Source organism: Arctopsyche grandis, chromosome 12 (genome assembly GCF_051622035.1).
Source record: "Arctopsyche grandis isolate Sample6627 chromosome 12, ASM5162203v2, whole genome shotgun sequence".
In the NCBI taxonomy this organism is placed as follows: domain Eukaryota; kingdom Metazoa; phylum Arthropoda; class Insecta; order Trichoptera; family Hydropsychidae; genus Arctopsyche; species Arctopsyche grandis.
In genome coordinates this window covers 17,521,995-17,538,684 of record NC_135366.1, presented here as the reverse complement: position 1 = coordinate 17,538,684, position 16,690 = coordinate 17,521,995, and the positions used below count along the sequence as shown (strand labels likewise).

General features: G+C 33.0%; 1 protein-coding gene across 1 annotated transcript in view; it reads left to right on the top strand.

The window, feature by feature from the left end:
• Positions 1-12,301: 12,301 nt before the first annotated feature.
• Positions 12,302-16,690, top strand: part of LOC143919858 (uncharacterized) — a 53,318-nt gene continuing 48,929 nt past the window's right edge. The window contains exon 1 of the mRNA XM_077442409.1: positions 12,302-13,299. Coding sequence (XP_077298535.1) covers positions 12,609-13,299 — 691 coding nt within the window. The 5' untranslated portion in view covers positions 12,302-12,608. The remainder of the gene's footprint in view (positions 13,300-16,690) is intronic.

The following is a 16,690-nucleotide window of genomic DNA, read 5'->3' as shown; positions in this document are numbered from 1 at the left end:
TTTGGTAAAGAGTAAGGGTGTGCTCTCTGAGCTGCTGGTTGAGCACGCCTGGCTGCAAGCTGTCACGGGTGATTTATCAGTGCAGTAAGCTACAACTAATTGTCTGTCGTGGGGAACATTTGGCCAACGGGTGAGCCAAACATTATTGACTTCTAAATAGAGATAAACTCGCCGGGCGGGGTGACAGGAGTTCCGCACATAACAACCATATGTAAGACAGATCGCTCTTCTTTCAACGAGAACCCCTTGACATTGCCGCCTTTGTGAGATTTTGAGAAAACCGCGAGTTTCACGGAGAAATTGCGGTATGCGCAAGAAGCTAACCACGAAAACGTACGAATTTCGGTACTTTTTTGGTTCGGTCCTCGGCAATTTCGAAAACGTTTACAATCGAAAATGCCGTAATAAATAGACCGTTGGCGTGTTTGAAAAGCGTATATTTTCCATGGATAACTTGGTGGATAGGGCTTGGAAAGCTCTCGATAATTTGCAAAGTTTCACGGCGATCAGCTGCCATAATGCTCGTACAAATTTTAGTGGAAAACTTGCTTCGGCAACCGGCAATTTGCATATATTTTCCACGATTCATATATCTGGAAATAGATAGGTTTTGACGTATGCTTTATGAATTATTCGTCTACGTTTGATCGATTGTTATACTATGTCAATCTAACTATTTTATGTATACGTAAAGCAATTATGGATTTGATATGATACTTTTATGGATTTATATTACAATTTATCAAACGCAAAATCATAAAAATTTAATAGACATATTTGATGTTTTATTAATACATTTTGTACCTATGTATGTACTATCTATGTATGTATATATATTAAAAAAATGTGATAGCTACATATATACATACATCTACATATGTATATAAAAATCAATGTTTGCCTGTTTGTCTGTCACGTATGCGTTCCTATACCACTCAACCGATTGCGATGCAACTTACATGAATTATTGTGTATGCTCGCGATGGTTTTGTAAAAAAAAATCGCCCAAACACGGGAACGGGAACAGAAAAACAGGAATGAGTGGCATTGCAACGCAATAATTTCAAATGTGTTCGCGTCGCCACATGCGTTGTTAGGGTAAAACAAAATAAACAATTGAATACTTTCAAATGTGTTCGCCGCCTGCGTTTTTCCGACAAATTATTACTGTAATTTAATTTGATTATTAGGTATTAATTTGAAACTGCAACATTCACTTATTACAGCACATCGGAAAACGAAAACGGGAACGGGAACAGGAAAGGGAACAGGAACGGGAATCACATGCGTTATTGTGGCATTGCAACACATACCGGGCTCAGCTAGTACATATATGTAATATAATAAAATAAAAAATTAAAATGTGTTAATGCGGTATTAACTCATGTATACTTTACGTTTCCATTTACACGTTTGAGTTTCGTACGATAATTGTTTCGTGATACGGCGAAATTGGTTCACGAAACAAACAATTTATTTCCTAGAGAAACGTTAGGCGTTTTGTGTGGAATGAGCTTCATGAGCTTTCGCAAATTACACTCGTGATATTTAATATTTTGCCATAAGACTTTTCACCGGTAGGTAGGGCTTAATTAACGTAAACACCCCATTCGGTGACGTCATACCGTGGTATAATAATTAAGAAAGTTTTTGCACAATACTCGACTTGTACATTAGATAGACAGAAAATTTACCTACATATATATAGCATGTACATACATATGTACAGATTACTATACAGTAATATAGGTATGCGTGTCGTTTAACACTTAAACAACAAATAAAATATGGAATTAGGCATTTAGCTGGATTATAATGTTATCAATGGGAACAATGCTGATTTTGGATACATTTTCTCTTTTAGAAACATACGCGTTTTTGATACGCATCGAAATTTTATAAAAGCTCTTAATGGGACGTATCTATAATACAATACAAAGCGTGCAAGTTAATATAAAAATATACCTAAACATTTTTAATGGACGTGTTTTGTATTTGTAATGATCAAATTTCCACACAAAATGACATTATACATTGATTGTGATGCGTTTAATTTCAAGTAATTTTTTTAGTACATATGTATGTACATATATTATATGTATATCATTACCTACATAATACAGTCGACACATTCATATAAAATAATGTTTTTGCTGAGTATTAAATTTGCAATAAATACAATGTAATTATAAGTCAGTTTAAGCGCTTTAAAATCAGTGTAAAATATGACTAGTGTTTTATGGAATGATTTAAATAATGCCTTCTAGAGTTATGTTGCGTTGTAATATAATATGTGAAGCACAAGACATCGTTGGTGCATTGACCGAATTAAGTAAATATATCTGACTGTTAATTAAATAAAATGATTTATGCTTCTCGTGTAATAATATTATCTCAGACTTTGACTGCATTAAATTACACATGCATAGCTATTTTTTCATTCGAAATATATTAATTTGCCCACGGTTGAAAAACTGTGGCGAGCAATTCGGGAGGGCATATAGGGCTTATCAGTGGGTCTGCTCTAATTACAGGGTATCTAGCCACCGCGGGCCTACGCTTGTAATTGATAGCACCACTAATGTACAGCGCATACGATAATATCAATGAAACCATCAGAGCTAGATGTCCACCAGATAAGGAACGAAAAAAGTTATTTGGATACGAGACATTATTTATTAGCCGGGCATTTAGGCACTAATGCCCTTTTACGTAGGGCGCGCCGCGTAACAATGCAAGCTTAATCCAATTCGAAAGAACCATTTGTATTGTATTTGCGACTGTCGATTCGTATTGATTTTTAAGCGTGTTAAAGTTAAAGCGTTTACAAAACAAATTTGATTAATGTATCTTATTTTGTGTCGACCTTCATTTATTTTTAAATATATATTTATATGGGCATGTGTGTGTGCAATGCCGCGGTAGGTCATTATGTTTGATGTCATTTTGAGAACTCAATTTGTTGCCTGAAACAATCATCGTATATGTATGAAGCAATATAGTGTGGGCTCTAATAGAATCCCTTTTGCCGGAAGCGCCAATGATATAAATGACACCACAACATTGGAGACCGCCACCTAAGGTGAAATAATTATGATGTATCCGACCTTTATTTTTTTAAACTAACCCTAATTTGGGGAAGTTATTGTGGTTATTTTTTACACCAGCTGGTTCGACTGGATCGTATTTGTATGATAAATCTTCGACGGTTGAATAAAAAGAAAAGGAAAAAAAAACACCGTAAGTCAGTACTATAGAAAAGTCAATTTTTTACGCTGCGCACGTTAAAGGGTTTATTTACGATTTTTACCAAAAACGTGTATTTTATTCAAGCGTATACGTTTTGATACGGGAACAGTGAGCCCTCAATAGTGTAAATTTCCAATCAAACATCCCCTTGGTGTGCAGACACTTCTTCCCTAATCGCATCGCCCAATCCACAATCATTATAATAGATTATTACGGAATATATTACGGCCAGTCGATTGATATAATAAACTTTTACGATCGAACCGAGGGGTGAATTTAATTTATAGTGTTTTTTTTCTATATAAGCGCACATCGGCAAAAAGGGGGTACGTTTAATATATACGCCCTTAAATAATTATCCGGTATAATATTCGTGTCGAAAAAAAATCCATATTGTGGAAAATTGAAAGTTAAATTAAATAAACGCGTAAATATAACACAATCTATTGATATTTTCGAAATCAACATGATACATTTATGTGAAACGCAAAAAGGTATATCTACATAATAGATATGTATCTACATACATATGTTATATCTATCCGAACTACCTTTAAAACATTTTTACTTTTGAAATGAATCTTACACATATTGAATGTATTATACATATGTATATGGATAAATACTTCGAACATAAAACGACATTTCAGCATTTTATTTATAACAAGTGTGAAAAAGTCAGTCATATTGACTAACTTTTTGATTATCATATATTATTTGTATACACATATGTATGTAGGTAAATGTATTTTATTTTTATGTAGGTACCTACATATGTAATACTTTCGCATCAATTGAATAATTAGAAACTAAATAGCTTTAAGGTGCAGACATACAGAATGGTACGCGATAGGTGCTATTTTTAGATTAGTAGTTTTGCACATGTAAAAAAAACGCTGGCATGCTTAGTCTCTACCACACCACGGTTTTCCCAAAACTCACACCTTGTTTTATTTTCGGTGAAATTGTATACTTGTTTAACAGTGATCGATAACAGTGATTCCCATTTTTGATAAAATTTAGGAGAAACTTTAGATCGTACGAATTAAAAATGACATGAAGATACGCCTATCATAGCTGGAGTCTATCTTATCGTGCTGCGCCGTACCTTTGAGTGTGTTCTTATCATTATAGTTGTCCTTTGTTGTAGTTTTAGTTTGAATATGCTAGGATATTTTCTTGGGCTAAGCTGAGTAAGAGTGAATACAAAGCAGTGATTGCATATTGTCATTATACGAAAAATGTTATTGATTGGTTGATTATAAGTTAAACTCAGATTTTTTTAACTGTTGTATCGGTGAGATTGAGCGATTTTGACTTAAATATCAAATATTGAATTGAATTTTCACATAAGTATTGGTTTACATAGTTTATATTTTCAATTATACTTAAAATGAAAGCTAGGGTAAATTGACTAAAAACAAATTGGAATTTGACGTAAATTATATGGAAAGAAATGAGGCTACTGCCGCGCCTGTAATTGTTTCCTACGGGCGAATGAGGGGTGGGTGAGGATAGGGAGACACTTGTGATCATTATAATAGACCAATAGAGAAACAGGGGTCGAGTGGTTAATAAATATGAAACTATAATAACCTCCACCAATTACTGTAGGCCTCATACATAATTAATTCAGAATGAAGTTCATTCTGATGGCCGAATTAATTAGAAGTTTACGAAGTTCGTTAACGAAATTGAGTTTTTTTATGCGTTTGGATCCAACATCAATATGAACCAAACGCTACGGTGTACTTTATTCGAAATGCTATTTAGCGTAAAAATTCAGTTATTTTTAATGTTGTCTTCACGTCGTCAGTACATACTCACTTACAAATAAAACATCGGTGTTGAAGTACCTATCCGTTCCGGTCGGCGACTTCCATCTAATTAATTCTGCCAAACGGTCGTGACAACCCAGCACAGGATGTCGGTGAGATCTGTCGATTCCGAGCCATGACGATCTCGAGACGATTATCAACGCACGTCTGGACCAGCCAAACTGGGTCGGTCACCCCAGCCATTGTTTCGGACCACGTCCACATCCCTCTTAGAAATCAAAATAATTCGGAACACTATCAACAGATTTGACTTACTAATATAGACATAGTTTACACAACTATACCATCATATTGAAAGTGGAAAAAATATTTAAATATATGTGACTATAAGAGGTTTTAAGCTTATATAAATAAGTCTAAGGTAAATTATATAAAATGGGAAACAGTTGTCGAATTTTCAATATAGATTTCGGCAGGTGCGCACGAAGCTGTAGCCCCTGAAAGAAATAGGTACTAGCTACCTAGCGCTAATTGAAACGAATCGGCTGTCGGCATCACAGAGACCTACGTTCGAAGACACGTATTGTCGGAAGCCACCAGAAAGCCAACAAAGCTCACACTGATTAATTCACTTTTTGTGCGCGGAATTATCAATCAATCGCCCCGACTTACCTGCCCGATAAGTACACGGACCGATGCCCGGAACGAATCGTTTCGCTGCTGACGATGACGGGGTAAATTTTGAATGAAGTCACCACTGAATAGTCTTAGACACAACTACATATAACTATCCAATTCCTAGCTAATCATTTGCTTCTGTAATAAAGCCGAAAGCTTACTTATTTGTCAACATTTGGTTTCGATTTACTTACGAGAGAAAAATCTGAATTGAACTCTAAACGAAAGAGATATATCCAATCTCATTTTCATTTTAATATTAGGTATATATTATTTTTGACTAAGAAAAAATTGTAATAGGAATTTTCCCATATGGAAATTTTGCAAACTAATTTGGAAAACATTAACTCAGAAAAACACCAAAAATTTCCATCTATGTATATTTAGCGTGCTTCTAAATTCAAACTCAAATGTATTAAAATGTGTATGAGTTTGACATTTTTTTTATTAAAACGTGTGCGGTCAATATTTAAGACAAAATAATATGCAAATTCATAAATATTATAATATCATAATTTATACAAATGGTTGAACAGCGTTTCAAATTATGATATGATTTATGGAGTGATACTTTTTGTTTTTGTTATATTACAAATGCATTGAATTGTACGCTGGAATATTGAAACCATCTAACCAGCGGCGGTTTATCATACATGAAAATAAGTGCGCGCTTAGGGCCCCTCGAATCTTGAGGGCCCCGAAATGGATCTTTTCTACCAAAATTTACAACTTACAAATTATTATCATTGTCCACAATACGTTCGAAAGCCAAGAATAAATTAAATTAATACCCATTTTACACAGTATTTTAAAATAGTACCTATTTTATTCCAAAAAGTTTGTCTGTGTTTCAAGTACATATAGTAAATAAATAAAAAAATATTTTTTTGTAAAATCATAATGAAAAACCATATACTGAAAGCATGGAAAAAACGACGATAACATTTTTTTTACTGAAGTGGGGGCCTCGAATTTCAAATGCGCTTGGGGCCCCCCATTTACTTGATCCGCCACTGTATCTAACGTTTCAGTCACTTTAAACTTAGTACATAGCAAACTTTTCAATAATTTATCAAAATTTTGATTGAATTTCTAAGATTGTTGAAATAGAATTTTGAATAAAATAATTAATTCGACCATCAAGTCTAACTGTAATCAAATAAATTGGAAATTTTTCCTTGTAGGTGTATCTACAAATTTTTAGATAGTTTTTTGTCGACGTAAATACAAATCGACTAACAAGTGAGAGGAAATTGATCGAGCCGAGGAAAACAGTGAATTTAGAAGTGGATTCCATTGTGCGCAAAAGTGATCAAGGCGTGAAGTCGAGACCTTTGTATTGCGACCGGGCCGCGGATAATGGCCGATCACGCGGAGCCCCGGATATAAGGGACCGCCTCCATTGTGCCTAACTATGCCAAATTAGACCATTCGATGGAAACGAGCAACCCATTAGGCGACCCGTTGACGAAGACGACGACAGATCGTGAGCGGTCAAAAAATCACTAACGAATGCTTAGTATATCCAGGGTCGGTCAACGTGGCAGGCATTTAAAGTCTCCTCATAAATATCTACCTGTGTATGTACATACATACCTATCACCTTTGAATCTATGATATAACAAAAAAAGTAATAATTTTATATAATAATTACACAATAGAATTGCACAAATTTGTGTCATAAGGAAGTTCGTTCAAGAGTAGTTAAAATATGGTCGTATGAAAAATAATTATAGAATGAATCTGAGTATTAACGAGGATTTTCTTGCCGAGTTTCAAAAAGTCGTATTTTTAATATACGATTATGATAAAATAATTACCTCTAAACATACATGAGAGGTAGGTACGTTATAATAAAATTTAACGATAATGGTTGAAGTTCATAACTTAATTAGCGAGTAAAACCTGTTTGTTGAAGAATTAAACAAACATGTTCATCCACATATGTACTTGGTTGTGTTTATCCACTGAAAAGTTGCGGAACTTGTGAAACATACGACGCAAAAAGGATTAAGTGTCAGATTAAAGATATTTCAAAAGCTCGACTTATTCATAATTATGATATTAGTTAACTTCACTTGAATAATGAGAGTTTTATTTTTATTTTTGAAATAGGTAGGTCGGCACCGACATACCTAATTTTTTCTAAATAATTTATGGGCATGTATTGCAAAAGAAAATTCAAGGAAAAAGCGAACAATTTTAGCAATTATGTATGTGGTCCTATAATTTTTATATTGTATGTATGTATGTAGGTACGTAGCTACTCCAATTGCTTCCTATTACTATGTACCCATTTTACTTTTCTCTTAACCTATTAACATATTTTATCTACATATGTACATACATACATACGACATGCTTTTATCTGTAGCACATACGGAATTTACATATATTAATGTATAAATATACCTATATAACATTTAAAAGTACATACATACATACATACTACATATGCATAGTTTGATTATCACAGGTGGGTATGTTCAAGTAAACAATTAATTAAATCAAATTACAATTATTGTTAAGCTATTTAATTTATCCATGTACATATTTGTATAAGCGACCCAATCGTATTGAAATTTAATACTGCATTTTCTTTCTAATTAAGAATTTCTTATAAGGCTCATATGTTTCAACAAATTTGTGTTGATTTTTCTAATGAAAATTCATTCAGAGATAAAATATGGTGATTTATTATTGCAGTATAAATGTCAATTTTTGATTATTACATATGTATGTCCGGTAGTAAAGAAGAGGACATAAAGAAACGTATAGAAATAGGATTTTAATCAAAAACGTTACGATCAATGTGTTTTTCCAGTAATGACGTATGGATTTGAAACATGAACATTAAACGCCACAATTTTATACAATGACAAAGAAGTATGGAACGATGTATGCTCGGTATAACGAGAGATAAGCAACGGAATACTTTGTGAAAAGTATGACAACGACAAGGGTACTTGATATAGTTTAGAGAGTGAAGAGATTTAAATGGCAATGGGCTGTTCACGTAGTTAAAAGAATGGACAAAAGAAGTGCTGGAATAGTACCCGAGAATTGAATTTAAAATGGTGAAAAATGCGCTACAAGGAAAATGGGTGGACGAAATACGTGAGGTCAGATGGGTGAGAGTTGCGCAAAACAGTCAAATGGAAGTGTGTTGGAGAGGCCTCCATCCAGAATGGTAGTAAATTATGCTGCTGATTAGGGCTTCCAATCCCGGGATTCCGGGATCCCGGTGTTTCATGTTACCGTGAATCCCGGTGCTGAAACTAGTCTGAATACCGGGATTGCGGTTCTCGCAGAAATTTCTTTAAAAATATTATTTTTACAAAAATAATACGGAAAAAACATAAAACAACATTATATAATTAAAAATGGTGGGATGAACAATGACAGTCATAGTCCATTTGTTTGCTCTGACCCGTTTCGATGCCGGCTCGGCGTTTCCACGATATTGTATGAATGGCCTGAATTATGTCGCAGATTTTGTGATTATATTTGATATTTGATATACATATATAATGAAATATGAAGCATATATTATTTTTTTTCTTTTTATGAGACCTGTGCTATTCAGAATTGAACTTGTTTCTTAATTGCACTGTGGATTTTCACGTCTTCAGACCTCGTTACACGGTGTGTGTTGTACTAAGACGATGTTGTTTCTGTTAATTGTACGAAGATTATCAGTAAATTATTATAAGTCAATTTTATTATAATATTTATATGTCCAGTTCTTCGATATATCTATCGTTGGTACTATAAACTATATTAAAATTAATTATGGAATAAAATTCGTAGGTGTGATATTTTTACTTTATTTTACATAAGTCAATGAAATTCTAGTTTTTATATTAGGTGGATTGTTTCGTTGAATAATTACTAGACGGTACAAACTATTTGTAAAAAACGAACCAATAAATCAAAGTATGCTTTTTACTTTATTTAATTACATGCTAGGATGTATTTTTTTTAAATCTTACAGAAATATAGACATGGATGCGAACCGAAAATTTGAAGAAACTCTCAAAACAAGAACGCTCTTGTTTTGTTTTGAAAATTTGCAGCCCAACTCCAAAACAAGAACTCCAACATGGGAGAGTTTGCAAAATGCAATTGAACATTTTTTTTTTCTTATAGATACATTTAATTTTCCGGTGCTAGCACTGGGATGCCGGGATCGAAAATTCCCAGCACCGGAATCCCGGTGCCGATGTAATCTTCCGGGATTGGAAGCACTATTTACTTATTTATTTAAATAGGCACACATACAAAATAAAATATAAAAAGAAAGTTGTATAGTGAGACAAAAAAAAATAATAAACACAAATAAAAATATAATATTCCATTTACAGTGAGCACCACATGGTAATATAAAAAAGTAAAATTACAAAAACTTCAAGATTTTAAAATAAGAAACAGATAAATTAAAAAAGAAAAAGAAAGACAACGAAGGTGAAGAATCACAGATTATTTTCTTCACCTTTGTTCTAAAAATACTAAAACAGTCACTAAAGAGGTCGGGACAATCATCTAAGCTATCGTAAATACGGCATATACGAACGATTGCACTTTTGAAAGAAATGTTGCTTTGACAAATTGGTGGATAAAAAACATTTGTGCATCTGGTGAATCGGGCATTAACGTTAAAGTTAATCTCATTTAAAACACATGTGTCAAGAGTACCATTAGCAATCTTGTATAAAATTAGCATCTTGTAAAAAATTACTGCTGATGTATTAAAACATTTTTCCGAATTTTCACATTTATCGCACTTTTTTTATAGTTATGGTATTAAGCGTTTCACGCGTAAGTTAACTCTCAACAATTCTATAAAATACTATAAAAAAATATTTTCCACCAAAATTGGATTTAACCATTTGGGTGCGTAATTAAATTTCATGAGAAGTCTTGCAATGTGTCAATTATCCAGTAAAAATTAAAGTTGAAGATATAATTGCAATTTTTTATATGTTTATATCTATATCATATCTGTTTCATCTATATTTACATTCATAATTCAATAAAATTTAATGAAAAATTAAAAAAAGGAGGGAGAGAAAAAAAAATATTTTCATGTTTTTTAAAAAATTGTAGCCTCATTTTTTATAAGACGTAGGATAAATCCGCACCACGCACTTGAGAGCCGTTCACAGTGATTCGGATTTATCCGCACTTCGCATCTAAAGGGTTAAGAAGTTTATATGTACATATGTTGGGGTAACGATATATCATTTTATTTTTATTTATATATTGTTTTATTTTGTTACTTTTTCTTTTTATATCTCCTTGCGTACATTTTTATGTACTATATTTCTTTTGTTAATATGAAACTAAGAATGTGATTTTTTGGATTTCATTTTTGATTTTTACACTCTTGTACACTTATTCTATTTCTTATGAATTATTTTTCTTTTGTTTTCTGTGTTTTTTTTTATTATTTATTTTATCATGTTTTTTCTGCTTTTTATTTTATGTATTTTATTTTTTATTTTTCTGTTTTTCTTAATCAAATGTAGGCCATTATGGCGCATTAGGTTCTTCCTGTAAAGCCACAATGGTCCTGGCTAATGTAAGGAAACTTACATAAGACATAAGTTCTAAATTCAGTTGTTGGATTTTTAAATTTTTTTATTACTTAAAATCACTATAACTATTATACTCATTAAATATCAACAAGATAGAAATAATTTGAAAGGTCAAAATAAAAAATTGTTTTAAAAAAATTACTACTTCCGGCTTAAAAATTCTGGCCAAAACCTTATCAACTCTAAGTTAGTACATACAAATAATACAAATATAAATCTTCAGCTTGACACGTTCATGGGTGTGGAATAAATCGTGTGGTCACAACATTTTTGACTGTTCTAAGAGGAAAAGTCCCACTTCCGGTTTATTAAATTTGGACATTTTTTTTTTATTTTAATCACATTGATACAAGGATTATACTTGAATTTTCTTGTGAAGAGCACACTTGTTTAAAGGGTCAAAAAAAAATAGTGGAAGAAAAATCGAACAAGAATAAACTGCCACTTCCTGTTGTTGGATATTCACCAAATTTTATATATATAACTTGTATCAATATAACTGGGTATTAAAAACTACTATAAATAAATAAATATCAAATTAGTGCGACACGGTAGGAGTAGCGGTTTTATTCGAGAAAATGAATAAAAAGAGAACTTCCCCGCTGTATAAAGTCTTACGATGATTAATTTTATTAACGAAAACGCGGAAAAACAGTGAGCAAAAAATAAATAAAAAGAAGGCAGCGCTAAGCACGCGCAGCTTTCCAAATCACCACATCAATTTGAGTGAAGCGGCGGCGGGAGGAGGGACCGGAACTGTTAGTGGACGGGAGAGGGGGGGAGCGGAGAGGGAGTGAGAGCGTTCGGTGATCAAAACAAAGTCCCTTTGAAGAGCGCCGGTAAACGGCTGCGGCGCGTTATTATCGGCGTGCGTGGCCGCCATTGGCCGGAGACCGGCCACGCCTATACTTTAGCCGGCGACCAATCAGAGATGAGCTCTACCTTCATTGGCGCGGAGAGGGCGGGAGCGGAGCGGCGTGGCAGAGAGAAGCTGTCGCCAGTGTGGTTTCACGGTGCGCGCGGCCCACACCTCCTTATGTAATGATTGACACCGCACCGTGACCCAGTCAGTCAGTGACAGTGCATCCCCTACATTCAAACTATTGTGATCAGTGATAACACACCATTCAACAAACACAAGTGATCAGTTCAAAACTAGATATCCAAGTTCAAAACAAACACCAACAACAACAAAAAAAACAAAACAGTGTGCAACAATGATATGAAAATTCCAAAAACAAAACTGAGTGCTTCGAACAACAACAAAACAATATTTTGTTAAATGATATAAACAAAGTTTGATTTTATGTGGTGGAGATTAGAGCGCAGGATGCAGGAGGATATGGAGAGCAGGGCCTCCAGTGACGACGAAATAAGCGTAGGCTGTCCCAGTCCGCCGGCGTCTCCCCCTGACGATTACTTCAAGCCGTTGAAAAAATTGAAAATGATGCAGCTGGACCGTGAACGGGAGGCGAGGAGGACTGCCTCGCCCGAAGACAGACGCCAAAGGCCGACCACTCATAGACATTTCGACGGAGTGAAGTCGTTTTCGATTCTGGATATTTTGTCGCACCGACCGGTGAGGGAGCAGCAGAAGATTGTGCGGCCGTGGGATCTGCACGCCAGGGAGTCGGCTCATGCTTTGCAAAGGTTGCAGCATCAGTTGAGGTTGGAGCAGCATTTGCAGTTGCAGCAGCATATCGATTTGGGCGAGCCGTGGAGACGGGGCGAGCTGCAGTTGGAGTTGAGGGAGCCGTGGAGGGCGAGGGCTGAATTGCAATTGGAGTTGCAGCAGTTGAGAGCTCAAAGACTGTTGGGGAGGACTGCGGATAGTGAAACGGCCAGTTCGAGGTCCAGCTCCGGGTCGGAGTGTTGTTCGCCTGGAGGCGCCAGAGCACCACCTAGGCCACGATCCTCCACTTTGGGAACCCCTTTAGACGCTCTATTTCAAATGACGAGTAAAACGTTCGAAGCAAACAGCAGCGAAGCATCTGGAGGTTGGTTTATTTTATAATATTTATGGTATTCATAGAATAGTTCTTGGACCCAACCTGTCAAATATAAAATGTCCACAAAATTTTTTTTAACTGTCAAAATATTTTTTTGTTTAAATTTGATTCAAGGGTATTGGTTTTCAATTGGAATAGATTTTTTTTAAATGTTTTTAGTGTAGTAAGTAATTAATATTGAATATAATGAAATTTTTGTGAATGATTTCGATATTATTTTTTACTAGTTTAAATTTTGTTTTGTAAATTTCATTACCATACAGATGAATTAATATAGGTAAATATGTATACTATTATATGTACACTATTTTGATGTACATATGTACATAAATTATAATTCTCGTCTATTCACAAATTTATTTTGGGATATTTTGTGTATAGGGAGTATGTATAGCTACATATCTATCCTTAAAATATTGTATAATACAAAAAGGAAAAATATATTTAAAAAAGTATTTGTTTTATAAGCAATACAAAGGTTATTATATGATAATGCAACGATACAGCGATTAATATAAAAAGCGACAAAAAGTACAAAAGAAAATTGGTAAAAAATTGCAATAATTTTTTTTATTCATGATAATTCAGTTTGTGAGCAATTAACCTTTGGGTTATATGAAAAACGGATATATGTATGTATGTATATATGTAAAAAGAATATATATTTTTTAATGAAATTACTTTTTAAAGAAAAAAATTAAATGAATTGTAATACCAAAAAAAAGTATTAAAAAGTATCAAAAATTGTATTTTAGGTGATAATAGTTGTACAGACTTGATCGAAATATTTTAAATGTTTTAATGTTAAAAAACTATTGATAAAATCATAAGCCAATTATAATCATAACTTATTACTTGCTATGCATGTACATAGATAAATACTGAGTGCAACTAATTGAACATGCTTCATTAAAATAATCGTGACATGCAAACAATCACAATGGATGAGCAACTCAATTTTTAATTGATTATTTATCGGTAGATATATTTTTCATCGAACATACATGAAAAGAACCTATTAAAATGATTTAAGTCGAATATATAATTTCGAAAGAGACTTTGTATGTAAGTATTTTTGGTTCGGAACATCGAAAACAAGTCAAAGTTTCTATGACGACGATTCGATTGGTTGAATATTATTTTTTTTCGATTCAAATAAATTTAATAAAAAAACAAATGAATATTTACTATTATGTAGATTCGCCATTTTTACGCTGCTTATATTACAAATACTGAGCGAAGCCGGGTAAAACAAATAGTAATTTATAAAAGACAAAACATAGTATTTCTAAAAAATAGCTGTAATAGATACGTTGTATGTACATATAAATGCATAATAAATAGAAACCATTGCTCGGTGTAGACACATAATATAATATTTACTATATTATACAAAACACGTTATGAATAACATAAAAATAAGTTTAATTGAGATGTTAATAAATTTATTCAAATTAAATTAAATTAATCGCGTCCTCGCGTATTTCACATTGTAAATAAGTTTTTTTCGATGTCGTGCGTCAAAAATTAATTCGAATGACATAATAACCGAGGCCAGGAGAAACAAAATATATATCATATATTTTTTTGATTATTATCTATAATATTTACCTTTTGTACGACGTTTTGGTATCAACGTGAGACACACCTTTGATCGATTTCAGTGTAGGTTGGGGCGCACACCTTGCGGAATGGGAATAATTCAATTAGGCCTCGTACATACAAAACCTGACTTTGGTCCTGCCGAACATGATTATTTAATAATAACATGTCTTTATGTTCATTGTTCGAAAGGTGTTTTTGAAAAGAATATTTTTTATGAATTGTTTGAGTATAATTTGTGACGATTATAAATATTTAACTTGTTTTTTGTATAAGTTGTATGCTAAATTTAATTGATACATATCTCTGTATGGTATTGTCAATTCAAATGACCCTATAATTTGATTAAACTGAATGTATAGAAAGTTGAACTTTTATGTGTTATGATAATAAGCACCTTCATAAAAATATTGGTTTTTAATAGCCATTTTTTTAAATGTAGGGTTAAAATACCGTTGTTAATAGACTTCATTTTAAAGAAAGTAGATTTAGCAATATCGCTTGTAAGCAATTCCATTTAAAAGATTAAATTTTTATAAATAAAAGAAAATCAAAGATAATTTGAATTTTTAAATATTCATATTTTCATGTCACAAAAAAATTCAATTAATTTTGATTGTATTATTATTATATAAAAAAACAACCGTAGGCATTGTCTGAGAAACAATTTTTTGTACGTTCTCAATGCGGTATTTACGATTTTTTTCTGATAAATTGTCGCTGTATTGGTCAATCGGCTGGAGGTGTAGATTGATCTTAAAGATATCGATCTCATTGTGCGGCTGCCATAGAAACCGATCATTATTAATTTACGGAGCGGGCGCGGTAGGCACAAAAAAGGCGCGTGATGGGTAGGTCGGTAAGTGGGCAAGGTGTAAGGGAGATCCCATCTCCCAGGCCTGCCACTAAATTGAAATTAGTGGCAATCATGTCACTAATGATCGGGCGGTGAGTTAAACACAGACGACATGCCCTCAAGTATTTCACATATGTGAATAAGACGTAACCGCCAATATATGAGCTTTTAATGCTTGCCGATACGCGGAAAAAAGCTCGCTCGAAAAAATATGCAAAAGACATTTTGGCCTCCTAATTTTAGAACACGGACTTTGAACTTCGCCGCGTCTATAAAAAATTAAGGCTAAAGCATAGGAAATAGGAAAATATCATATTCTTATTTTTTTCACCCTCGATAGGTATTGTTACGGAAAACTGTACTTAAATCTTCAAAGAAAAGTATTTTTAGAGAGGTTTCCACTAGTTTAATTTTTCAGTTGAAACCATCTGTAATCTATAAATTAAATCTATAAAAGTACATAGAAAAGTCATTACTTATATAGTATGTATGTAATATTCTATCAAAGAACATTCCATTTATTGGAAAATAGGATTTATTGTTGGTTTAATTGATCATTTTAATTTTCAATTCGTCGCATAAAATTGGAAAATATTTAAAATTTCTAGAAAGGCTACATTATGGGTAAAATTTATATTATAAATAAATTCAATTTTTCATATTTGTTATAACATGTTTTCATATTTGATTCAACTATATATTCATTAATTTGTGCTTCCTCTCTACAATCCATATCAAACATACACAAATATGAATCGTTTAATTCAATAAAATTTTGTGTAGTTTCAAAATTTGAAGAAAAACAGCGTTTTTCTTTCGCTTGTTCCATTTTTTGGAAATATTGTACAAATTTGAATTCAACAAAAAATTGAAACGCACAAAATATGCACAAATTGCAGCTATTGTTTTTTGGAATAAAAA